The sequence below is a fragment of the Strix aluco genome, chromosome 2 (genome assembly GCF_031877795.1).
Source record: "Strix aluco isolate bStrAlu1 chromosome 2, bStrAlu1.hap1, whole genome shotgun sequence".
NCBI lineage: Eukaryota > Metazoa > Chordata > Aves > Strigiformes > Strigidae > Strix > Strix aluco.
Window position 1 is genome coordinate 117,016,639 of NC_133932.1, and position 26,838 is coordinate 117,043,476.

Genomic DNA, 26,838 nt, shown 5'->3' on the forward strand with positions numbered 1-26,838 from the left:
ATCTCTGGTTGGAAACAGGATTTCCAAAGATTAAGAGAGTAATCATTTGCATTGTCATTTAAGGGTTGTGAGAATACAAAAAGAATACAAAAATCCAATCCCATATAGAGAATTTCTGTTCCCATACTGAAAATGTGCAGGACCATGACATAATTTAATTAGATAAAATTGTTTTATAGGCTGACTATTGTTGTGTGAATACAGTGGGAAAAGTTCAGCTCCTGTGTACTTCCATTGTTTCCAGTAGAATTACACCGGGGTGAATTTAGCATTTTTAGGGCCAAATGGAAAACCTTTTCTTTCTCTGTCCATCTTGCTTAATTGTTTTCCTGTTTCTCAGACATGATTTTTTAATAGCCTGCAGGGCAACAGGACCAGATTCACAGAAAAATAATACGAAGTATCTAAGATGCCCAAGTTAGGACTCTGCTTGCCTGAGGCTCTCTGTAATGTCAGTGGAAACACAGGAGCACTTCCAGGAAAACTGATATACCACATACCTAAAATTAGCCAGTGGTCATTGTGCTTCACAGTGTTGGGGGGCTGCTTGGACCCTGCTCTCAAAAGCACGGTTTCTAAAATACTGGATGAGTTTTTATGTTAAAATATACAAAAGTTGGAAGGTTTTGTAATGCAAAAGAGCAGTTTCTTGAAGAGTTTAAACAATGTCTAGTTTGTATGAACCCTTGGAATAACACACGGAATTGAAAAAATGCATGTCAGATTTTGAAGTATTTGATCTTTTGGAAGATTTAATCTTTTTAGAAATAAGTTTGAATTAGTTCAGCAATATTTTTTTATACACATATTCAGCAATTATTTCTGCCTCAGCTAAGAAATATAACGTTGCACATTAATTTGGTGCATTAGGTTTTCTCTGTAGATCATATTCAGATTTTTCTAATAAGTGTGTGCATGGATATATTTGCATTTTATCAGCCTTGATCTAAATCTTTAAATGGGTGGTCTAGTTTATTAGAATTTTTGACCAGCTCAATAGAAGACAGTCATTGCTTGGAATTTTTAGCAAGTATGTTGTTGGTTGTGATGGAGGTACACCAGACCTGTGTAAAGAAGGAAGGCTTAACACTGCCTGTGAACACCGACATGTGTTTATGCGCAAAGAAATGTGCAGCCATGAAGGTCAGACTAGAAATAAATGAGGCTTAGATGTCTTCCCTAAACTTACCTTAAGAAATTGTCTCCACCCAGGTGAAACCAAAATAAGGCAGTATTTCTGGTAGTCAATGATTACACTTGGGGTGCGATTGGGCAGGTGTTTTGAGCTCCTCTGGTGACCTCTCAGGGGGGCATAAATGTACCCCAGGCTCTTTCAGCAGTAAGGTTTAGCTTCTTTTTTCTTACAGGAGAATGATACAGCTGATTGCATATCCCAGTCACCACCTATCTGAGGTAAGACAGTTGGTAGAAATAGTAAAGGTCAGAGCTTTAAAGCTCTGGTCTCCCATGAAGAAGGAAATAATATGTTAATATTTAAATTACCAGTTTTAGTTAAAGCTTCAGGGAGGCAAAAGAAACAGCTTATACTTTTTTTTAGGACAGGCCAATTTACTTGACTGTCTCTTTGTTAGTTATATATGGTACATGGTGGAGCTTTGCGGCATTAACAGCAAAATTATTGTTAGGTTTTAACTAATGTAAGCTGAGATCCTGGAGAACATGATAGTATCTTCAGAGTGGTCTGATGTGCCTTACAAGCAGGCAACAGCTGTCACTGAGTCCTGTTCCATAAAATCATTCGCACTATGAAAGACATTGCTAATGTCAGGAGATGTCTGGAAACCCATTGGGAGAGAAGGGGAATTGCAGTACTGTGCTCTCAATCCTTGCTTATGCTAACAGCGCTTTCCCCATAAGCAGCTCCCTGTGAACCTTCCCCTTCTCAAATTTCTCCTTCCATATTGTTCTTTTTCTCCATCCCAGGCCAATTCCTACGTGAATTATCACTTCTCATCAACTCTCATGAGGTTTTTTGTAACAGCAGTGTCCCTGGCCCACCCTAGTCCTCCACCAGCATTTCACCTTTCTCCTAGTCCCCAAAGGTGAGTTTGGAGGCCCTGGCCATATCTGTGCTTCTAAATAAGAGAGCTAGGGAAGAAAAATCTGCTCAGGTTCTTAGCTCACTCCTTTGTGCTCGGAGGTGCAGCCAAGCTCTTGCGCTCATGGGACCAGCACAAGCATGTGTTGAGCCATGATCTCCGTCTAGAGCAGTCCACAGATAAGAGATGGAACAGATTGTGCACTGGAGGGTGATTTTTGCACGGTATAGCAGCATGGAGTCTCTTTCCAGGCACTAACAAATAATTTTGACCTCATTACCTTCACGTTCATATTGGACTGGCATTGGAAACACTTCCCTGGCTCTTGGTGTAGGCTCTTGTTATCCCAGCAGTCCTGTGCCATTAGGTATCTCAGCCTAACAGTCTTGATCCACCACAGCAAATTAGATTTAAGAGTTGAAGAAATTTAAGTGCTTTCTGGTTTGCTTTGGTTACTTCTGTCAATGCTAAACCCATCTCTTTAAATCATACTGCTTGTTTGATGTTTATACAATGTACATATATGTACACAGGGACTTCCCCCAAACAGCAGTAGTGGTGTGGAAAGCTCATCACTTGGGGACATATACAATTATATACAATAAATTATTTGGTTACATACATTAGAGAGCACTCCCTTACTGAAGAAAAATGGATCATTAGACCTGAAAAAGCTTTTTAATCTCTTCTGTGATGCCACAAAAGTGATTTATTTCAGTTTCTCATTAGCTGTGACAAGGATGATGTCAGACAAGTTGTGCATGCCCTGTCTTATAAATAATAAACGAGAAGGACCACGTCTCCTCTTTCTCTAATGGATCAGCATTACAGCTGGATGGAAGAGGCACCAGATTGCTTTATGGAACATAATGGAGTAACAAAATTGCTCAGACTCAGTCGAGTGTATTGATCTCGGGGGCTCCTACTTGCCCCTTCATCTTGATCTCTGGTGTCTCTCTCATGTTGTAAAATGTTACTTTGATTAAGAGGAATAACAATAAGCTTTTAAAGTTTTATTAAAAACCTAGAAATAACAGAACAAAGTGCATGTTCTTTTTGTTCAACTTAAACCCTGTAATATAAAAACCTTCCAAATACCCTTTCAGTGAAGCTTCATTTATTAATTATTAATTTAGCAACTCCAATCTGAAATGTGGTTCTCCTTTCTTTCTTTCTATTGCAGTGCTTGCAGAGAGAGCTTTGTTGTTATAAGCTTCTCATTAATCATAATTTTCACTAATAAGGTGCTGTTTAATCAAGTAGTTCAAAACACTCTGCAAACACTCATGAATGCAGCTTTATGATAACCCTGTTGCTTAATATAGCTGTTTGTGAATAACATTATTTTGTTTCATATGCTGAAAGGTCCATATTCAGTTCCCTGGTCTTTTCAGTGTTAGGCCATCTTTTTAGCCTTTTTAATTAGGAAAAAAAGAGCATTGAAATATCTATTTAGAAAGAAATACCTGGAATTGGGTATGTTGTGAAGCAATAGAAGAAAAGGAAGATATGTCAAATCATGGGTACACCAAATCTTGGCAGAGTTCTTCTAAGAATCTTTTTCAACAACAGTTGCTGTTGTGAATGGCACCTGCTAAACAAACATGCTACATTTCAGTGCTTTCACACTGGTTTGCAGCATCAGCAAAGGAGTTAAGTATTCTCAGCTTTTAAAAGATTTTCTCTCCACTGTCTTGGCATGCTGTATCAAGCCAAATCTCTGTGTTAATCTCCTTGCTTCTGCAACATTTGGCATTCCTAGATGCAAATTTTCAGCATAAGTGTGTCCCAATTTAGAGACCAGCTTTCCTACTTATGGAGAAGAAATTCATATAGATAATTTTGCTGCTTAAAAGCATACTAGTCATAGACAGAAAATGCCATACCATTTGTAATTAATTTTGGCTGACAAATGTCATAGAGATGAAAATACTTCTGGTCATGTCTGTCAAACTCTATCCATACTGTACAAGTATGTAGTGATCTTAAGAGATGCTTCCTGCTGCTTTTATAAAAAACTAGGCTTGGAGAAACAGAAGAGAGGAAAGAAAATGTATTTATTTTTTATTTTCGGTTACTGATATTAATTTGGCCTTGCACCAAATACTTCAGGAGTACTTGTGTTGGTCTGAATTACACTGTTTGCCAGATAGACGAACAGCGCTCATTGGAGCTCATCCCACTTTCAAGTCTGTTTCCAAAACAGCTCCCTGTACTTTGCAGAAGATTTGTCCGGCTGCTATGTGGAACTGTTCTGGAGAAAGAAGACAGCCTGCAAGATGTTCCCCAATTCTTGCCTACGGACCTGCCGCTCTCCTTGACATGAGTTATGGAGGCATGATGAATTAAGTCTGTGATAGTGACTTTAAGCTATAAAAGTACCATTTTTACACAACCTAACCATCATTATTTCTGGCCTTTTGACCTAAAAAGAACCCTACTGTTCCCTCAAAACTCCTACAAATCTGCCAAAGCCGTAGGTGTGTCACATGGGACACAGAGACCCAGGAGCAGGGGTACGCACTGGGTGTGTGGCCCAGATCTAGCCTGGTTCTGACCTTGAGCACATGTCAGTCAGTATGCACCATTTAGACTGGGGACCAAGTCCTTCTTTTGGGGCAGAGGGCTGTAGTAGTGTAGGCACAGTCTAAGCACTGTGTATGTTTCCAAGATGAAAAGAGAGACAGTGTCCAGCTGGTCTAAAGGCTACATACATTCTGTAAACATAAATGGTCTTTTATGGGCAGGATGAGAACTCATCTTAACCCTTCTGCTCTGACATATGGCTGCCTCTGACTTTATCTTGTTGTAGAAAGTAATTTTCTGTCTTGGATCTTAAATATTACAGGCTCTTCTTCTGTGCTTTTGTAGTTACAGTCTTGCCCTGCTGATTCTGACCCAGATGCTGTTGTGCAAATGATTTTCCTGACATGCTGCTAGAGCAAGGCTGCCCTGCTCTATGCTTTTCTTGATTCCTCTCTTCCTAAGCATCAAACATGAGCTGCCTGTCCTTACTTTCAAAGCCTTTGCAACCCTCATGCATGCTCTACTCCAGTACTGTGAAGCTGACCTCCATTTTTGCTTGGGTAATAATGTTCTAATGTTCCCAAGTTATTTTTTCAATTGAACCTCTCAGTATGTTCAGAGGTTGCTACATGCTGATCTGAATCAACTGAAGATGATGAGGATGCACTGTGCAACTTGTGTCTGAAACCACATCGCATAACGTGGCCATATGTTCCTACCAGGTAGTGCTAATGGGGAGGAAGGAAATTGTAGTTGCCTTTATCTCCTTCTTGCCTTTCCTCATTACTGTCCTCTTCGAAAAATATCTTAGAAAACTCTAGTTTGGTAATATAGTATTAAAAATGGACAATTTTTCAGCTATGTCAGTGTTATCACAACACCACGTCCTGCTAACAGGTACTGCAGGATCTGTTTCTAGGACTATGATTCTGGGGTCAATACTGGAGTGTTGCGACTGTCATTATTAGAGGATTGGGAACTGCCATGAAGAGAGTTTTCCGAGACCCCAGGGAAGTCTCCACACTTCAAGCAAGCCATTTTTTTACTCAGGTACTGTAACAACTAAATACCAAGTCTTAATCACACATGCCAGTCAAGCCCTAGGTACAAGATACTCTAAATGTGATTCTGCCCTGATGGCCAGAAGCTTTGATGGTTTAGTCTCTGAGGCTGAGATGGCCAGCCTTGAGAGCTCTTCAAAGAGGGAAACTGGAACTGAAGAGGGCTTCTTATGTCTTCTCCAAGTGCCACTGGATTTTGCTGGAGTTTATATACACTTTTCCATAGGCCAGGACCAGCCTGGTCCAAAGTAATACCTCCTCTCCTCACAGATCTGGTCTGTTCATTCAGGTGGCTGGTTGCCATTTATGTGATTCCTTCTAATTGTTGCAGATTGAATACTGTTATTCTAGATTTGATACTATTATGCAACTATACCAAACAAAGAGCTATTACAAAATATTTTGCTCCCTGCCCTAAATCAGACAGTTCTGTGGTATGTCTGGGTGCAGGGCAAAATGGATGTGTTTTGCTTTTCTACCTTAAATTTGACAGTCTTGTGGCATGCCTGGGTGCAAGCAAACAGAACAAAATCATCAACATCAACATTGGAATTCCCTGCCAGCTGACTAAACAACAGAGTGAGCTTCTGTGTTAGGAGACTATGCTAGAACATTTTTTGACTTAATGTCATTTTTAGTTTAGACCCATACATTTAGCAAATCTGAGATGCATGAGTGAACTTTCTTTAAAATAAAGCTTTGTTGACACTATCACAGAATCACAGAATCATCAAGGTTGGAAAAGACCTAGAAGATTATCTAGTCCAACCATTAACCTAACACTGATGGTTCTCAACTACACCATATCGCTAAGCGCTATGTCGACCCATGTGTCAACAACTATGTTGACAACACAGAAGTATTCCCAAAGCATAAACACAAGATCATTTCTTTTTACCCAGTTCTGTTAGAGAAATCAGGAGTGAATACAGTGACCTGGTAACATGCCCCACAGGCCAGTGAACTCACTTGCTCTCAGGTAAGAGGGTAGATGAGAATTTCAGAGTTGAGAACTTCTCCTCACCCCTCTCCAGCTGTCATTTTCCAGATACACAAATTTAGACACTGCCAGCTTAGAGGTCTCAAGTGATTCCCAGGGCTTGGCTGTGCATAGAGATGCTCTGTGGGGTTGGAAGGGTTCTCCTGGAAGAGAGCAGTGCTCTGATGTCATAGGCTGTGAGAGCCTTTTTTGGAAGAAAGCTGATCAGTCTCCAAAGCTGACACTTTTCTCTGCTTGCATGTCCTTTTGGAGGGCTGCCTGAGAACCTCATTGCTTTTATGATTCATTTTTCCCCACTCCAGGCTCAATTCACTCTGGGATAATTATACCTATATATTTTTCTGCTCACAAGATCTAATAGGTTAAATAAGACTTCTTCTTTTCCTGTGCTCATTCATCTAATAGATTTACAAAGAATAATCTCACCTTTTCTTTGCTATCTTTTCTTTCATTCTCCTTGGCTAAAGAGGCCAGTTTCTCTTAGTCTCTGCTTAGAGAACAGGCTGTTGATTCCCTTGGCTGTCCCTGTGGTTTCAAGTCATGTCTTTGGGGAACTCTCTTAGCTTTCTATTATCATCTGCCATACAGCTGGTTCTGTATCCACCATTATTGTAATAATTTTCATCTTTTCCTGCTTAACTGATAGTTTTCAATGTGATCATTGTTTCTTAACTTCTGGAGATGAGATTTATGCCATTTCCGTTCTCTAGAAGATAATGTTTCAACAGAAGATATTAGGTTGACTGCGTATTTTGTTGTATTTTAACTCATTTTGCATTTGCTTTCATGTCTTTAATTAGCGTTTCCTTTCTAAAGCCTTGTACACTATTGATGTTACACAGAGGATCTGTAGTTGCCCAGATCACTTTTTCCCAGTCATATAGTACTAACCTCTATTTGATTTATTAAAAATATTTCTAAAATATTACTAAAACTGCAATTCTGTGTTCCAGAGTTCTTGGACAAAAATAATCTAGTTTCTTCCAACTAGAGTGAGTTAACTTTAACTCCTACCTCAGTTATGGAATTCCAGTTTCTGCACATTTTTTTCTACTAGCCATGTCATCTCCATCCCCATATTGAATGCTACTTGCCTCTGTTATAGGTTGTACTTGAGGCTTTCTGTGTAAAAAGGCCATATCTCAAAGTGTGCCCAGAAATCACTTGGAAGCTGTTGCAGAGTCAGAGATGCATCATTCAGTGAAGTGGTACAGCGCACACAATCTGCGGTCCAAAACTGCTGTGACGGTCCCTGACATGATGAATCAGAGCTCAGTTTTGTCAGATGCAGTTATGTCAGCAATACATGCTTGTCTCTTCTGGAGATCCTTCAAATCAGGGCTGTCTGAGTATCTCATGTCTCCTGAAGGAGAGAATGACTTGACAGGCTCATGATGTTATCAAGATTATCTCTTCATAAGCTTTCCAGTAATTCAACGTGACAAAAGGTTCTTTGCAATAGTAATGGAGTACAGGATAAGTATTAGGAGAAGGCTTGGCTTCTTGAATGCGCCTTTGAGAGCTGCTAATACCTTCCCCTCCATGAAAGTTTTAGGAATATTCTGTAACTGTAGACTTAAAATTTCCTCATCAGGCTTTTGTCAGCCAAATTCAGATTTCTGAGTTGTAGGTCTGAGAATCTCAATCTACCTCAAACCTTAAAGAAAGAGATACTACAAAATGCATTCACACAATAAATAAATCACATTTATATATATCTGATACAGGTTAGTGTTTTGTGGCTATCAATCTTGCCTTAATCCAAATATCTGTAAACAAAAGGGGGAACCTCCATATAATAATAAATACTCATTTAATGAGAGAACAATAAGGAGTTCAGCACTTGAAACAACTTTGCTTCTCAGGACTTTCAAATTAGAGTGATAAGCAATTCTTTCCAATCTTCACTGCAATCATAAGAATAATAATGAAAAAGACCATGAACTGTCCTTAGAAGACAGAAAGTCCAACTAAGAACACAAGAGCAGGCTAACATCCTTCCTTCCTGGCCATCTGTGCTGCAAGGTGATCAAAGAAGAAGATGCTAGGCCAGAGAAGGTAGTGATGCCAGCTCTCATATTGATAGCTGAGATTACACAGTGTTCAGGGAATGGTAATGTCTAAACCAAACATCAATTCATTTTACTGACTGAAGACAATTTTTTTTAAAGATCTGAACCCATCTGCTCTTAATTTAAATGTTGAAGTAAGATCAGTAGGAAGATTTGAATATAGCTAAACCTTTCACTTGAAGGTAAAATAACAACTATTTAAAAAATGTTGTGTGGAAGGATAACTTCCCATATGCATTACTTATGATAAATATTTGGAGTTTGATTTTACTTAATAGGTAAGAAAATTTCCTAAATATATTTTTTTTCTGCTTTAGACATTTGAACATAGACAAAGACTTATTTATGGTCATCTAAAACAAGTAACACAAGTTGTATTCTGGTTCAGTATACTTAAGCTTTAACTGCCTGTAAGTAGTTTACAAGGTAGGAGGCAAAACGGATAAAGAAGTCAGATACCAAGATTAGGTATTCAGAATTTAGGGCATAACTGACTTTATGGTAAATAAATATTCTTCCTAAGTTAATCTTTAAAATAAGTTAATGTACTGTTTCATCTTTGCATTTCTGCAAAATGCACTTCGGGTGCACTCTTAGACTTCATGTGTCTGTTATAATGGTCTGTGTACAGCACTATAAAGTGTCTTTATGTAACCATGAAGGGTGTTTGGTTTTCATAGTATTTCAGCCACTAGTAATGTTTCAAAACTATAATCAAGGTGTGAGTTTTCCAGGTTACTCTTGAAGAAAAGTGCTCAAGGGAGATACTTTTGTAGATAAAAGAATCATTTTAGCAATCAAAACAAAATCTAATTAAAACAAAAACAAAGAGAGGGAAATCTGTAAAAGTACTCCTCCCCCTGGGGAATTGTATTTTAGAACACTTAACCAACTACCTTTCCTTCCAGCCCTGTATTACTTACAGAGACTGACTTCAACAAAAACTACCACTGGCATAATTATTCTGAACTTTTAGTATTTTCTGTACAAGGGCTCAGTTCCTATCCTGTTCTTCACCTGGTTTCTCATCAGGGACTGATGAGACTGACCTCCCACTGTTTGATAATTCATAAACTCTTGTATTGGCAAGTCTGCACAGAACTGTGTTGCTATGGCGGATGCTCCAGGCTATCTCAGACAGTAGAAATTATATAGCTGCATTAGTGTTTAGCTTAAACTTAGTGTGCTCTGCTTTAGAGCAAGCGGAGCTTATCAATTAAGTGGGGTATCTCGAAATGGCATCATATTGTGCAGTCAAGTCATAACTCATATTCCTGCTATTTTTTTCTCTACTTAATAGCCCCACTGTTCATATGCTTGTGACTGCAGAGCTCTAGGTTTCTGTATTATGGTTCACAGACAGCCTCCGTTTCCAGTTTCATTGGAAAACCCATTAAATGGTTCAGAACTAACTCTAAGAACAAACGATTCTCCTTCTGCTTGTCCTTTTGTGTGGCACCCACTGCTTTCAGTTTCAAAGGAGAGGTCTTATAATCTCCAAGTTTCTGGAGAACTGCAATGAGTTTTTAACCACACGGCTCTTTCCCTCAGTTGTGTTTTTTTTTTTTTTTTTTTTTTTTTTAAAGCCTTTTTCTCCAGCTGCTATGTATTGTTGAGAAATCACTTTGAGACATTTTCATTGGGTATCTTAAGTTTACTTCATCAGAATTTGATGAAAGGATTCTTTATGCACAATTCAACTCTGAAGTCCCAGATGGTTACTGTAGGATCATTTGAATACCACAATCAAACTGTTAATTAGTCATATTATTACAAATCATTTTTAGAGCTTTCATATTGTTGTATATAGTCATACTTCCTAAGTCACCTTTTCCATTAGTGAAGTATTGCAAATCTTGCATTAAGCACATTTACTTGTTGAGAATTACATTTCATTTGTTTCCATGAGAAGGAAACAGATGAAGTTGGCACAGGACCTATTTTTTGATTTTAGTTAACTTAGTCTTATTCTTGAGAATAAGTATTGTACTTTTTTTTGGCCCCTGAAACAAATTTCCTCTCCTCATAAACTTAGGGTAGCGGTCATCTTAGCTGATGTATCTATGCAGCATTGAGCTGTGAGGAGATACTGGCTTCATCATGAAAACCACAGGGCCATCAGCTCTGCTTATTGCAGCGCTGGATCGTTACTTCTCTGCTGTTTCTGGTTTTGGTGCTAGCAGCTGCTTTGTTTGCTCAGGTAACTCCAAACTGTTTTCCAGTATGTGCTACAGATGTATCTATACTGAATCTACTACTTCCCATTATGGCCTCACTTCACCGACAGCTGCTGGAGGCTGTCATCTCTCTTTTAATAATAAAGAGGTTTTCACAATTAATAAATTTCAGTGACTGTCAGATGACCACCATGCTGTGAGGCAAAGAGCAGTAGAGGGGTTTCACTCAGCTTGAGGGAACTGTGTAATCTTGCTACAGATAACAGACCTTAATGTTGCTTTGAACTTGCCCTGGACTCTGGTGTGTGTTTGGACCAGTAATGTGTCTGTGCTCTCACCCACACTCTTGATGGTGCAACTTTTTTTCTAAGTCTTGTGGTTTGAGTGGGTGTTAAAACTGCCTAAATGTAAACCAGTTGTAATTAATTCATAGGACACCTTCATAAATCATACTTTTCTCAAATACTTTGTTGGGCACCTGGTTCATGCAGTCAAGGTTAAAAACATTCCCAGATTTGTGATTAGCTTGGCAGAGTCTTCTGTGGTTTTTGCCTCCCCTCACTCCCCATGTGGCATACAGTCATCAACTCAGGTTTAGCTGGGAATTTTGTTTGTTTATCAAACTTCCTGCTCTTCTAGGAATCTATGGCAATTATAAAGTTGCTGGTCAGTGATTATACTACTCTGGATCTAACTGCTGCTCTTTCTATTGCCGGTGTGGCCTTGGAAGAGGTAGGCACAAACAACAACATTTGGGTTTTTTTGACCAGTGACAAAAAAATTGGCTCCATTTTTCATCTGTTAAATATTTTCATCCTTGTACATATATTTGTTGTGTTTCATCAAAAAAGAACAATGCCTACTGTGCCAAATGCATCAAAATCATCACACTCTAGAAAAAGAATAACTTTTGTACAGCTACTATCAATCCGTCCTCTATAGAAGAATCAGTAGGACTGCAGCATTTTTATTAATGATAATATTAACAGCATTAACAATATAGTATTCATGGTATTAATACTATTAACAATATAAGTAGTACTAAAGTGTTGGCATTTTTGGAAGCTTTTAGTTCTAATCTTAAAATGGTATGTGATAAAGCATGAAAGTTCATGCAGTGCATAACAGTATAAATGCAGAGCCATATGCTTCATTGATGGCACTGATTTATATCTGCTGATGGCCTGGACTACTCATTTCAGTTGAATTTGCTACACCAAAGATGTCTAGACAATAAACATATTAAGGACATACCTACTTTACTTACAGCATTTCTAGCTTGCAGGCACATTATTATATTACACTGTATCAGGTCCATCTCAAATTTCTGCGGAACAGCTGTCTCTGAGAAGCAACTCTACATTTATGTGGTACCTGCACTTGTGTGATAGCCTTCAATTTAATTTAACCTTTGATAGAAATGCATTTTGAATGCAGCTGATATACTTGTGCATTGACAGGAACAATTTGTACTTAAGAGGTGTCTGTCTTCTCAAAATATTGATACCTAGACAGTCTTTTTTTCAAGGTTTAGCTGCTTACTCTGGACTGTGCACCAGTCCTTGTTATATTTGTAGTGAGTGTGGTCTAGGCTCATTCAGACCTATTGCTGCTATTGCATGGAGTGGGATTTTAATTATGAGAGTTAAACCTGGCACATACTCCTGCCTAATGAATCCAGGAGAAAGAAGAATTTAGTGAAACAGTGGAGCCATTCTGTATTTATAATGGTAAAATGGAGATTACAAATTAGCCCTGAGATGACCCCATACTACTTGAGATCAGAGATTAGACCTCAGACATACTTGATTTCCAGCTTGTTCTGCCTCTCTTGGCACTCATTTGTCAGCCTTCAGTTTTGCAGTTATCCTTGGGTTTTTTTCCCTTTTAAAGGGACATTTATCTCATGCTAACAGGTTTAGAATGCAAGTTTTTAGTCTGTGTCACAAGGTGCATCGCCCTGTATTTGCTCATAAAACCATTATTGGTAAAACCAAAATGATGTCATATGCATGAGATAAGAGTTGTACATTTTCATTCATTTTACAGTTTACTAAGAAAGCATTTTGGGGGGAGAGTGAAATGCCTAAAACAAAATTGTGTTTTTCCCTCATCCTGTTCACACAGGGACCATTTCAGTATCTGTGATACTGAAAGGAGCCATGATTAGCGTGAGGTGATTATGCCATGGCATATCCTTGAAGACAAATGCTAGGTACAGCCAAGGTTACCCATGAATGCAGCAGATGCACAGGGTACCTTTGTGCACATCCTGCTAGTGACCCAGCCATGCTGCAGCTCTGGTCAGCTCAGCTTGCTTTTGTGCTATGCTGCTCACAGCTGCTCTCCTACTTGAGGATATATACCTTCTGTTGTTGTGGTCTTGTTTATTCCAACAGAAGTCAGCATAAACAGTAATGGTTTTGTGATCAAATTGTGCTTTTAAACTGTATAAAACATAAATTGAGGAGGCTACTGCTGTGCTTTGTTCACAGATTTTTCTCTAAACTTTGGATTGCGTTTAGTAATTCTGACAGTTCTTGCATCCTTCCCCTGCTGCTGGATCAAGTAATAACAGTTCTGATTTAGTTGTTACTGCTGAGGAAAGAAACTCAGTGAATGTGTAGTTTAGACTGCATGTAGTAGAATGTGAAGTTTAGATTGATCCCAGTCTAAAGGATGGATGAGGAGTGAACAGATAGATAGCCCGATAACCACTAATGGTTTTCACGCCAGAAAATAACCACTAATGGAAATTTCTGGAACACTATTAATATATGTGTATCTACCTGATTTGCAGGCAGAATTAGGTATTTGCATAGCTATGCCTGTGGGTTCATACCTATAACTAATCACAGGCATCCATAAAACTGAAGATGGTTTTTATAGATTGACTACTAAACCTCCTCCACCAAAATTCAATTGAGGACAGACATAAAATCCTCCAGCAAAGGTGTTTCTGTTAAAAAACCTATAAATCCCACAGTAGAAAATTGCCATAGGCAATTGTAACTGTTTTTTTCCCCAGGAGAGATTTATGGTTATGTCTATACTAATAAATTCAATGACAGAATGTTCTCAGATGCTGCAGCTCAATATCATATAAAGCTATAAGGTAACCTGTATGACCACCTCAGGCACTGAAGAAGTGTAAGGTCAGGAAGTTAGTGTGCCAGGGTCAGTCTGTATCTGGTATCTAACAGCCAAGTTGGCTCTCTTTCTTACCATGGGAGACACCATAAAGATGACCGTGTCATAATCTTTCTAGGATTGTAATGTGATCTGGTAGCAAACTGACAATGCCATTTGGTCACATCCGTGCTGGCAAGACCAAACTCCTTCGAGGACTATTGGAATGATTTGCCAGTGTATAGATGTCACTTCATGCTGTGATATAACTTGCTCTTCTGCTGAGCAAACTTATTTATTGAATTAATAATACTTAAGCTGGTTTCAGGTACTTTGGACCTATCCATTTTCTGGACAAGGTGTCATTGTCAAAAATCCTAGAAGATATTTTTATTTTCCTAGGGTGTATCAGTACCAAGAGCAAGTAACATATCAATTCTTTCAAAACGGGGCTTTTCAGTGGCCTGGGAGAAATACAGCAATTACTGACTTACTAATGGACTTAGTAATGGACTTAGCTAGAGTCTTGTCAGCATGCAAGTCATGCACAGTCCTATGTGCAAAATCATGCACAAAATTGCAGTGAATTAAAAAGCTTCCCCACAGCAACATAATAAAGGACATTATTTGAAAGGCCAAACCTAGAAATAGAATGCAGTCTGAGAAAGTGTGTCACTCACTAATAATGGAGAGGCTGTCTCTTAAAGTCATAATTAGCTGTCTGTTATAAACCTATTTTTTCTTTTTCCTTCACCAAGACAATTGAAGCTGCTCAAATAACTAAACATTTTTCATGCGTGATTTTACTAATGATGTTTTAGGGAATACAGTATGTTGTGGTTTAACCCCAGCTGGCAACTAAGCGTTACACAGCCAGTTGCTCACTCCCCCCTGGGTGGGGATGGGGGAGAGAATCAGAAAGGTAAAAGTGAGAAAGCTCGTGGGTTGAGATAAAGACAGTTTAATAGCTAAAGGAAAAACTGCACACACAAGCAAAGCAAAACAAGTGTTGATTGACAGCCGGCTGAACATGAGCCAGCAGTGTGCCCAGGTGGCCAAGAAGGCCAATGGTATCCTGGCTTGTATCAGCAATAGCGTGGCCAGCAGGGACAGGGAAGTGATCTTACTCCTGTACTAAGCACTGGTGAGGCCGCACCTCGATTACTGTGTTCAGTTTTGGGCCCCTCACTACAAAAAGGACATTGAATTACTTGAGCATGTCCAGAGAAGGGCAACGAAGCTGGTGAAGGGTCTGGAGCACATGTGGTACGAGGAGCGGCTGAGGGAACTGGGGTTGTTTAGTCTGGAGAAGAGGAGGCTGAGGGGAGACCTCATCGCCCTCTACAACTACCTGAAAGGAGGTTGCAGAGAGCTGGGGATGAGTCTCTTTAACCAAGTAACAAGCGATAGGACAAGAGGTAATGGCCTCAAGTTGCACCAGGGAAGGTTTAGCCTAGATATTAGGAAGCATTTCTTTACAGAACGGGTTGTTAGGTGTTGGAATGGGCTGCCCAGGGAGGTGGTGGAGTCCCCATCCCTGGAGGTGTTTAAGAGTAGGGTCGACTTAGTGCTGAGGGATATGGTGTAGTGGGGAACTGTTAATGTTGGGTTGATGGTTGGACTGGATGATCTTGAAGGTCTTTTCCAACCTAGACAATTCTGTGATTCTGTGATTCTATGACCACTTCCCATCGGCAGGCAGGTGTTTGGCCATCTCCAGGAAAGCAGGGCTCCATCTCATGTAATGGTTACTTGGGAAGACAAACACCATAACTCCAAATGTCCCCCCCCTTCCTTCTTCTTCCCCCAGCTTTATATGCTGAGCATGATGTCCTATGGTATGGAATATCTCTTTGGTCAGTTGGGGCCAGGTGTCCCAGCTGTGTCCCCTCCCAACTTCTTGTGCACCCCCAGCCTACTTGCTGGTGGGGTGGTGTGAGAAGCAGAAGACGCCTTGACTCTGTAAGCACTACTCAGCAATAACAAAAACATCTCTGTATTATCAACTGTTTCCAGCACAAATCCAAAAAATAGCCCCATACTAGCTACTATGAAGAAAATTAACTGTATCCCATCCAAAACCAGCACACACTATAAGCTGGCCTGATCTTCCACTGCAGTCAAAATGCCTTTCCTTGGCACTTCCCTCCCAACTGCAACCCATTACGCAGCAGAGCTGCAATGGTTTTACTGTCTATGGAATCATTCATACCTGGGCAAATGAGGCTGGATTTGCATGGCTGTTTACTTAAGTCTGTATTACTTAAGTGTGACTTAAGTGTGGAACTTTTCTTTGGATTACATGCTAGGTATACATCTCAGCATCTGTAGAAAGAAAAATTTATATTTAAATGATTTAGTAACACATTGTGCTAAGTTAAATTCTCTGTGAATCTTTTCACAGTAAACATGCATTCAGAATTCATCTTCAGTTTGTATACTTTGATATTTCATTTATTAACCAAGTAGGCAAATTCCTAAGTATTAAAAAAAAATAATATTCAAGGCACAAATTCTACCCTCCTTTCTTTCATTCCATTTGTATTTCAATATCATATGTACACAGTAAACTAATTCATCTTTTGCAATTTAGCTACAGTTGTTCCCCTTTCTGGATCAGGAAAGAATGTCTCTCTATTTCTGTTCAAAGAGGGACATACGCAACTGCACATTATGAAAAGACTTGCCAACACTGTCAGAGGCTCAGAGAAGGATTTACATTTGCACAAATGCAGAACAATAATGGAATACCACTGTCGTCCTCCCAGCTCTCTCAAACATGTCTTCCTTGGGTAATAGCTTAACATGTATATTGAATGAAACATTTTCTGCTGCTTGACAGCACATGCCTTGCCTTGCCTCACTTATAGACTATCCTGGTGCTATAAAAATTCTGTGTGTCAGCTTGAAGGAAGAAGTTCCCAAAGGTAGGTGCAGCATAGGGTAGATGTTGGCCTATATAGCCAGGAGTGGGCATTAGCTGGGAAGACTTTGAATCCTCCTTATGGAAAGTCATTGCAGGCTGGTTAATCTCTTCCCCTAGCTTCAAGCCATTTGAATAGAAGGGCAAAATCCTTCTTCATAAATGTTCAGCCCAGCCTGTTATTTTCTTTGATGGCATAGTTTTATGTCAAGGCTGTAATATATATCCTAGAGCCCGTTTTTTTTAAGCAGATACTGATGCAAAGGAAGAAATTGAAAACTTGCCCATTTATTCAGCATACTTACAGCTACATGTGTTCATTATGGTACTGATTGCATGATATTGTACTGGAGGAGAAACAGGAAACCTCACTGCTATTTTTCAGTTCTCCATGTGCTTACAAGTATTATAATGCACAAGACAGTTTATAATTAGTATCATGACTCACTTAATACTAGTAACTGAAACTATGTCCTCAGAGGAAATGACTTTTCCATACCCTTCAGTTCAATTCTGTTTTGTATTAACGGCTCACCCCTTTTCTCTTGTGTCTCTTCTTCCAGAACTTGTGAGCTGATGTTAAGAAGTGTCTTCTAGCAGGTGTGAGGAAGACAAGTCAGACTTTGGCCCTCACAAATACTCTTCCAACTGTGCCTGCTACCAGAATAAAGGAAGACAAAGCAGAAACAGCAGCTTCCAGAATTCCACTCCTCCAGAAGATAAATATAAATCAATTGCACAAGAACATAGCTTGAATTCAGTTAAAGAAACTAAACAAGACCTCCCTGCTTTCTGAGACCTGTTCTATTAAGTCTGTTCCTGATTATAAAGAGAATAAACTTCTGTGAACAATTAAGCAAGTGACTTTAAAAGAAAACTGGAGAAGTAGCAGATGGTGAGGCACACAGATGTCTCTGGTAGTTCAGGTATGGAGTGAACACTGAGTTGAGTTTCACATGGTTGGGATTTCTAGTGTCCCCTGAAGAGATGATGAGCCACCAAGCAAAGAAGATTAAAAATTAATTTGCTAATTTGTAGATCCAATATCTGCTTCATGTTCCTATCGGGAAGATATCAAGGAAAAAGAGACAATGGAGATCGAGGATAAGAACAGGTAAAAAAAAATTAACTCCTGAAAGAATTTTCTGTTAGGCTGAGACGTTCTTGCTCAACCCCCCGGGTCAGTAAGTTAAAGACCGAGTCTGAAACTTGCCTAGTGTTTATACAAAATTGCTACTTTTAAAGGTGAAATTAATTTCTTAAGTTTTTTGTAACTGCTTGAAAAAATTAATCACTCCTGAAAGTAATGGATTCATAATCTAACTTTCAATTTACACGTACAGTCTACATTCACTATAGTGTTTTTTGAAAACAAGTGGAAGAGAAAGTTTTTTTTCCTGCAGTTGCCTAACTTTGAATTCAATGTATTGTTTTACTGGGAAGAATATATAAACTTGCTAACGACTAAAAAGCAAAGCAAGTTCTTTCTGTGAACAATGCATAAACAAATCTTAGGAGATAAATGCTTATTTGGATGTTAAGTTGTAATTAGAAGTGTTCTTATTTGGTATCAGTGGGCCTGCAGGAAGACGACAGCCTCCACCCTCAGCCTTGCGATCTGCAGAATCCCCACTGATGCGCGACTCTGTAAAGTACAGCCTCTGCTTTTTCCTGTGTGTTAAGACGGTGGGCTTTGCATTGTGTTAGAAAGTTGTTAGTAACAGCTGACTGTTGTTTCAGGGTCTGTTCCACTGGCTTCCTGGGTAATTTTGTGAAAATTCGTGAAAGTTACGTATTTCTGTTGCAAGGTGACAGTGGGATAGAAAATTTGGGGGTTTGAATTTCTCTCTTCTAAATTAGTTAACTGGGCCTTCTAATGCAAGTTTTGTACATCTGGAAATGTACAGGGAGGTTTAGGCATTGCTCAAATTATCTGTGCAGCTCTTTTATAATCCAGTAACACATGAAGGTCTCTTGTAAAAAGCTAGTCTGATGGTCACCTTGGTTGGCACCAAGGACTGAAATGGAACCAGAGATGAAATGACAGTACTGCCAGGGACAAGAGCTGGAAAGTATGGATTGTCCTAGATTGAGCTGCAGGGCCAGTATTCAAGCTGGAGACTGTTCATGGGACAGAGGTGGGACTGAATAAATCAGGCTTCAGAGTTGTAGCCAGGGAGAGGCAAGCACACTTGACTTGACACATACTTAACTTTTACATGTTAATGGCTCAATCTGTTCTGCTAAAAGCAGATTTCTTGCAGTGAGAATTATTCATACTGGCAACAATTTAAAATTCTGTATTTCAATATTGACATTCTTGGATACTATTAAATGATGGGCTTTGTTCCACCAAGATCATAAATGACAAACATCCTGTCATGTCAGCTATGTAGTGATTTTTGTTCATTTGGTTCCATACAGTTTATGTTTTTTATGCAAGTCTCAGTTAAATTGAGTTTCTGTTAGGCTATGTAGTGATATTTCAGAATCCCTATTGGATGTTTTTAAATTTAGTATCTAGTCAATTATAAAAAAATCACAGATCTCAAAGATTTTTGTACAGTATTTTACCTGAGCTTCAACTTTAATATTGATATCCTATGTAACTATTTTTAATGGTAGTCAAGTGCCAATTTCCAAATCAGTGTGCAAAATTAGGGCTTTAGATGCCTAACTTGAAGCTTAGCTTTAGCAGACCCTTGTGCCCTTGTGATATTGCACCAAATTAGTTTGCTTCTCAAATTTTCGTGTATGCCCTTCCTCCAGCATGTCTTTAGTCCACTGCAAATAGATGCTTTCTGGGGCAGAGCCAAGATTTTATGCTTTTTATTTTTTTGTACAGTGTCTATAATAACAAGACAGTGCTCCCAGTTGGAGCTTCATGGAGTTCGTGCAATAAATATAAAGGCAGTAGCTAAAGTACAGACTTCCAGTCCAGGTTTTGACTTTGAAGTTTTAGAACTTTTCATCATACATATTTGCTGCTATTACTTTAATTAATAGTAATAGGGGTGCAATTCCCTTAACTTCCCATCCTTATTCCTCTTTCTATCAACACACAGATGCAATACAAATATTAAAAAAAAAAAAAAGGTTTTCTAACTAATTTAAAAGAACTTATTTTCCAGAAAGACTTCATTGATTACATTGTAGGTGGGTTTTGCTGCAATATTAGTTTAAGTACTGCCGTTAATCTGCTCACTATGCATCTGCAAAAATCTTTCAGTACTGCAGTGCTTTAAACTGGTCCATGACCAGAGGGAGGGAGGGAGTGCACTGCAGCTCTTGCAGTGCTGATGCTCTGATGGGATACAGCCACACTACAGCTTTAGTTACCACAGCCCATCAGCTGCTAATCCAGTCTTCACTGTGAAACCCTTGACTGGTTTTGCATTTGTTTTGGGTTTTTTTTATTGTTGTTTGTTTTTTTCAGTGTGGCTACTTCTGTTCAAGATAGGCAGAAGCAGGGTAATTGAAGAGAAGTTAACACAGGCTTAGTTAACTTTGCACTTCAGCCACACCCATGTTTCAATAGAGATTTTTCATTGATCATAATAATATACATATTGTATCTAATCAACAATTTCCATAAGTGTGTATCCATAAATATGAATACATATGCATAAAAAATAAGCATACAGTCTGTTGTACATTTAAAAATTTGCTCTGTGGCCTCTATAGGTGTCCTGTTCCCCATCTCACTTCCCTTAACCTTTGTAGAAAACGCCCTTGACTTCTACATTTCTTGCTTCTCTTCTGTCCAAATATACAGAGTTATGCCAAGGGGCATACCATATCTGTTCTGCCACACTGACAGACACATAAACAACAAGGATGGCATTTTCAAAAGCACCCTGCTTGCAAACAGTGAATGTTTTACCATTCACGTCACTGGAAGCAGTTAGGACGTCTTCATGTCTTATCATCGCTGAAGCTACAGGCTAGCACACCCTCCATGCTGAAGATATCACAGCTGCCTGTGCTTTGTGTCTCAGCTCCATCAAAATGAGCCAAATTAGCTCAAACAATTCAAATAGTAAGAATTTGTTAAATTGAGTAATACCATCTGAACCAATGTAAGAATTTCCACCAGTAAATTGGAAAGAAGAGTGAAATGCAATGGGGTTGTAGGAGGCTGGAAGTACTTGATGTCTTACCCCATGCTACTTTATGTAGGACAGGACATGGAAACACAGCTTCTGATTTCCAGTGAACGATTCTGCAACTCTTGTGTATGAGCTGGTGTTTGGAGCAGTATTTACTTGCAGCTATTAAGGCTGTGTGACCAGACTTGTCACGTAACCCAGGAATCCCTTTCGCTTCTTCTGTGTGTTTTCCCAGAAGAGGATGCCCTGTGTCATTTCTTCCCCTTTTCCTCCCTTTCTCTCACTAGGCCTTACATATGGCTCATGCTTCTTCCTCTGTGCCACCCATTCTTCTGTTGTCTGAAGGATAAATTGTTGCTTGTATTTCTGTATGAAACCCTGTTATCAAGGAGACAGAACTGGTACAGAGCTGGTAAAGAGCTAGCATTATCTGAAAGGATATTACTGGCTATCATCCACTATCTGATGTACGGATACTTACTGAGGCGCTTGAAGTTGTGGCTTTTCATAATTTAAGAAAATTACATGTCTTGTATTTCCTTCTGTTTGATATTCTAATTTTCTTGATATACATAGGGTTCTGTTCACTGATGTTTAGAAAGTATTATGAAACTTTGGAACATGATTAGATGCAGTATTCAGAAACAATAGGGATGGAGAAATACTTCTTAAAATGTTTGATGCACGTGTAATCTGGGGTTGCTGATCTCATTTTAGTTATTGGGTGGATTTTCCTCACTTATGTAGAAAGATAATAGCTTCTTTAAGTACTCTGGAATGAAAATAAGAAAAATGTCTTAAGGTGGTATGGAAAGAAATACCTTTGATAAGCTGATTACCATGTGTCCTAAATGGAGGCAAAATCCTAGGCTTGGATTCATTACAGTATTTAGGAACCTACATTAGGCACTGAAATCAATTTACAAATTTAGCCTCTGCTTTTTTGATGTTTCAAGGTTAAAGTGGGTGTTCTAAATCTCGCTCTTTTATTGGCACCAAGGGCCAAAAGAAAACACCACCAGTAATTTAACATACTGCTTATTAAAAAATGTATGCCAACAGCAGTTCTTGCAACACTGTAGTCCCTCCTAATGCAATTCTCTACAGAGCAATTGAGGAGTTTATTTTTATCACTAGCTTGGTTTAATCTTTTGCATAATTTGAAATGCATTTTGTACTGGTATATTGTTATTTGTACCATCTGGAATAGAAAACCCTGTGATTCTTAGCAATTAAAATTTGTGGAGTAGTGGTTACCCTTCTATAGTTAGGAATAAGGTTAGGTCCTCTCTTCGAGGACTTAATGTATTCTTTTCCTAGAGGTAGATGTAAAAGAAGTTTTACTTCAGTGTTTGAGAAGATTTTGAAATGTTATCATTTATGTGTGCCTTCTTGCTCTGCTCTTTATTTGCAAAGAATAAACTGAAACAAGTTTTATAGGTCTTTTAAGTACTTTCCATTAGCATTTGCTTAGTGCTATCAAGGAACTGGCTTGAACATTAAAGCAAATAACTGAGAGATCAAAATCATTAGATGGAAATAAACAGCTGTTCCTGGCCTCTGTGCCCTTAAACCTTTTGTTTGTTTTTAGTCGTATTTCAAAAGTATCCTGTTCATTTGGTATTTGACATTTAGAAACACATCAGCTTGCAAAAGGAAAAAGATAACACTTTCCTCTAGTTCTTTAATATTTGACTAAGTCACGATCATATAGATATTTTGCTTAGAAGCTTCCTATAATGGTTTCACATGAGGAGTGCAGAGTAGGAAAATTGATTTAAACTCATTGCACCAATCTATACTAAAATAGTTTCAGCAAATTACTTAAATTGCATAATAGATTTCTAGGGCAAAACTAAATATTTTGCTTGAATCAAATCTTTCACAAGCCAGAGGGTTTTTTGGTCATTTCTAGTAGATAGGACTATAGCCATTACAGTGATTTCTTTTAAGAAAAAAAAGTACTTGTTTTCTGTTAATGGAGCTATTAAAATAAAACAGAAACTTTCCAGTAAGGGGTGGATTTCCAATGACTAGCACATGTGTCATCAGCAAATGGTACGTTTATTCTCAAACTTCTTGAAAAGGCATTAGTAAGCAAGGATAAATCAAGCTCCTGGCAGTGACCACAGACCAATGCAATCTGTAATCTCCAGCTAATGTGAAATATATACAATGTAATGTTTAAAACATCTGTTAGAAACACTTAAGGAATTGATTTAAGAATGAAGGTAAGTGCTTACTGTGTCCTAGAAAGTTTTGATTTTATGCTTGGTGTGCGTGCACTGTCTCAAATCTAATGTAATTGTTGAGTCACTGTTACTTGCCTGCCAGCACTGCAGAATGTTATTTGCTGCACTGGAACCTACTGTACTGCTGCGGGTTTCCTCTTGCATTAGTGACCTAATCGTATTTGTTTCTTATCACACCACACACTCCTTTTGCAGACTCCATTCCATCTTTCTAAGCACACTGATAAGGGAGTAAGGGGCTTGCATCCATCTGTTTCTGCTACTGCACACCTATTTTAAATTTTTGGAAATATGAGCTGATTATGCAACACAGAATTTTCTGTTTTCAAGGAAATGTCATTATGAAAATAACTTTCATTTTATAAAAATACTTTAATGTTGCAGAGAATCTTTCCATTTTTTAATTGCATGTCCCTTCTTGCAAGGGTTACATGACCTCATTCTGAACCAAACAGAACTCTTGTTTATAGCCACAGGAGAATTTTCCATATGTATTTTTAAATATAAATGCTGTTCTACTTGGAAAAGTTGTTATGAAAATGTTATAATAGGAATTTCTATATGTAGTATTTAAAAATTCTCAAATCAGTCCCAATGATTTTAGATTTAAAAGATATTTTTTCCTAACTGCTATGGCTACAAAGTTCCCACCTGGTCAAGTCAAATGGATTTTTTCTTTTTACATTGTCACGTACAATCATTAATAGCAGTTCTAGTAACAAATATGTATGTGATAACTTTAACTTCACTAGGATTACACAGTTTCCATAGTTCTGTTTTCCAAAGGGATAAGCAAGATTAAAGATAAAAAAGGTTGGTTTTTTTTTCTGTTGCAAAAATCTGCAAACTGGAACATGTACTCCTTTTTGGTCAGGCAGTGTAATTTCTATATAGTCACTCTTCTAGGGCATTTTTATTTAGAAATCAGGAAAAAAAAAAGGTTTACAAAGGTCACTGCCATAAGCTGTAAAAAAGACAGAGTTTGATAACAGGATACATATAAATCACTTTGTAATAAAAAGGAGATTTATATTCTATGTTCCTTGCCAGACAAATGGCCGGGACATTGCCAATAGAAATCAGCATTGTAATTAATGCTGTAGGAGTGGCTTTAAATTCCAAATAAGTTTCTGCAAATAGCTTTCTACTGAAACTGTACTTGGAATACTTTGATTCCTTTCTTCTTTCATAGTTTGAGAAGAACTAGTTGTCCCCCATTCTTTGGATCTGGTAGCATTATCGGTGTTCATTTTCCTTATCTTTGTTACTGAAATCAGTGCCTTCTCTTGTTAGGAAGCTATGCCATGACATTGGTAGTTTTAAATCTTGGCATCACTGAAATCAGTGGGAGTCTTGCTTATTATCATCAGTAGCAACATCTAGCCCATAAATAAAATGGGATGGGGACCCCAGGGAAGGGGCCAGAACTCTAAGGGTAAGTGGCATAGCACAGCTCGTGTAAAAAACTTAAAAGTCTTGGGCCCTAAACCAACATGTCCTTGTTCGTTCTGCCTGTGGAGAGTTGTCTGTGGTTTATGAACCACGCCTGATCATTGTCCTGAAGACTGGTTATAGGTCAAAACTGTGCCAAGAAGCATGACAACAATTAAAGACTGCGGATGATCAAAGGGCTGCATTGGAACACATGCCCTAGTCATGCTTACTCTTTTAATACAGTGGTACTAAGAGGATGAGCATCTTGCTTCTATCTGGATGGACAGAAAAAAACCCAACCCAAAGGCAGAAATTATCAAAAGGGGAAAACAGAGTAGAAAACACATGATAAAGGAGAGGCAAATTAAAGGTGTCCCATAGTAAATAGAAATGGGACACTCATTCCTGCCAGTATGAAAAACCAGTCTCCTTTGTAACAAGAGGATCAGATTTATGAGAGGAACAGGTATGGCTGATTTCCAGGAGCTCAGGAGTTCAAGTCCTTTGTCCAGAACCTTGCACGGTTCCAGTTCTGTATCACTGTCTCTTCCCAACTCCTCCCCCTCTACTACAGAGGTCACATACTAGACAGAATCTGTGATACATGGAGATTTTTCTTTCCTCCAATACTAATGTTAAATCATCACAGGACATAATTTGGGAGTATTGTCTTGTCATGTGATGTGACATGGGTTAGAGAACTTCAGCCAGTCACTGACAGCAGGATTGACTGTGCCCCGAATGTGTCCCAGCATTTGAGATGTCAGCACAGAGAGGTGGCTGTAAGTTGAGATAGCTCTGTTTCTCTCCAGGGTCCCATTCAAACAATTGTGCACGCTTCATAAAATGCTAAATCACTCCTGTGATCCCAGCTGGAGAAGAAGAATTAGATTTTGCCAGTGTGGCTTGGTGGTTTGACTGGTCTGGAGACTATTTTAGGAGCTGATATGGATGGGACTGCATCAGGTTTCAACTCCTTCCATCTTGCCCAGTCATCCATATTTGTGCCCCTCATGCGACACCCTTCTGCAGGGTATATTCCCTTGGTATCATGACATAAAAAGATAAACATAAGAATTGGACGGCAGCCTTCTCATTCCTTTGGACATAGTATGAAAAATTCTGTGATGACAAACTATGAATGGGATGTAGCAAAATGGAAAGTTAAAAAGATGAAACAAAAAATGAACAAAGCCCTAAACTAAAGCAAAGAGATCCATCTTTCTTAAATTAAAAGGGTTTTTTATTATTTCTGGTGAAAACAGGATCAGACCCACAAAATTTCTAACGTTTTGTTATCTTGTAGTATTCAATATACAAATATTGCTGATAAATGAAATAAGATGTTGCAGCACTGGCAAAACTGTCTACCTAGATATTGTGCTGGATCCTGATCTACCTGACCTTTGTGGCTTTTAAGTCTCCTTCCATTTTAGTGGGCTCTTCTTAGCTTGATACACTTTCTGCAAACAGGTTCAATTGTATCTTTTTCCCCTTATTGTGGTTTAACCTGACAGGCAGCTAAACACCACACAGGAATTTGTTCATGCCTCCCCCAGTGGGATGAGGAAGAGAATCAGAAAAAAAGGTAGAACTTGTGGGTTGAGATAAAGACAGTTTAATAGGATGGAAAAGGATGGGAAAATAATAATAATGATAAAAGAATATACAAAAGAAGTGCAATTGCTCACCACGTGCTGACCAATGCCCAGCCAGTCCCCAAGCAGCGGGCTGCCAGCCACTCACCAACTCCCCCCAGTTTTATTGTTCAGCATGATGTCATATGGTATGGAATATCCCCATGGCCAGTTTGGGTCAGCTGTCCTGGTGCTATATTGTACCTTAGTCTCCTCCTCATCAGACTAAACAAAGCCAGCTCCCACATCTTCTCCTTGTAGGTCACATGCTTTGGGCCCCTGACTGTGTTAGTAGTCCTCTGCTGGGATGTGGAACTGAGGAAGCCCAAAACATCACATTCTGGTCACAGTATCCTAGATCCAGCCTCATCAGCACTGAGCAGAGACTCACCTCCCTTGATCTGCTGGTCATCCTCCTAGGGAGAGCATGCTGTTGCCTCATATTCAGCCTGGTATCC

General features: G+C 38.8%; 1 protein-coding gene across 1 annotated transcript in view; it reads left to right on the top strand.

Moving 5' to 3' along the window:
- Nucleotides 1-26,838, top strand: part of SACS (sacsin molecular chaperone) — a 97,814-nt gene that overhangs the window by 35,518 nt on the left and 35,458 nt on the right. The window contains exon 3 of the mRNA XM_074816007.1: nt 17,512-18,062. Coding sequence (XP_074672108.1) covers nt 18,040-18,062 — 23 coding nt within the window. The 5' untranslated portion in view covers nt 17,512-18,039. The remainder of the gene's footprint in view (nt 1-17,511; nt 18,063-26,838) is intronic.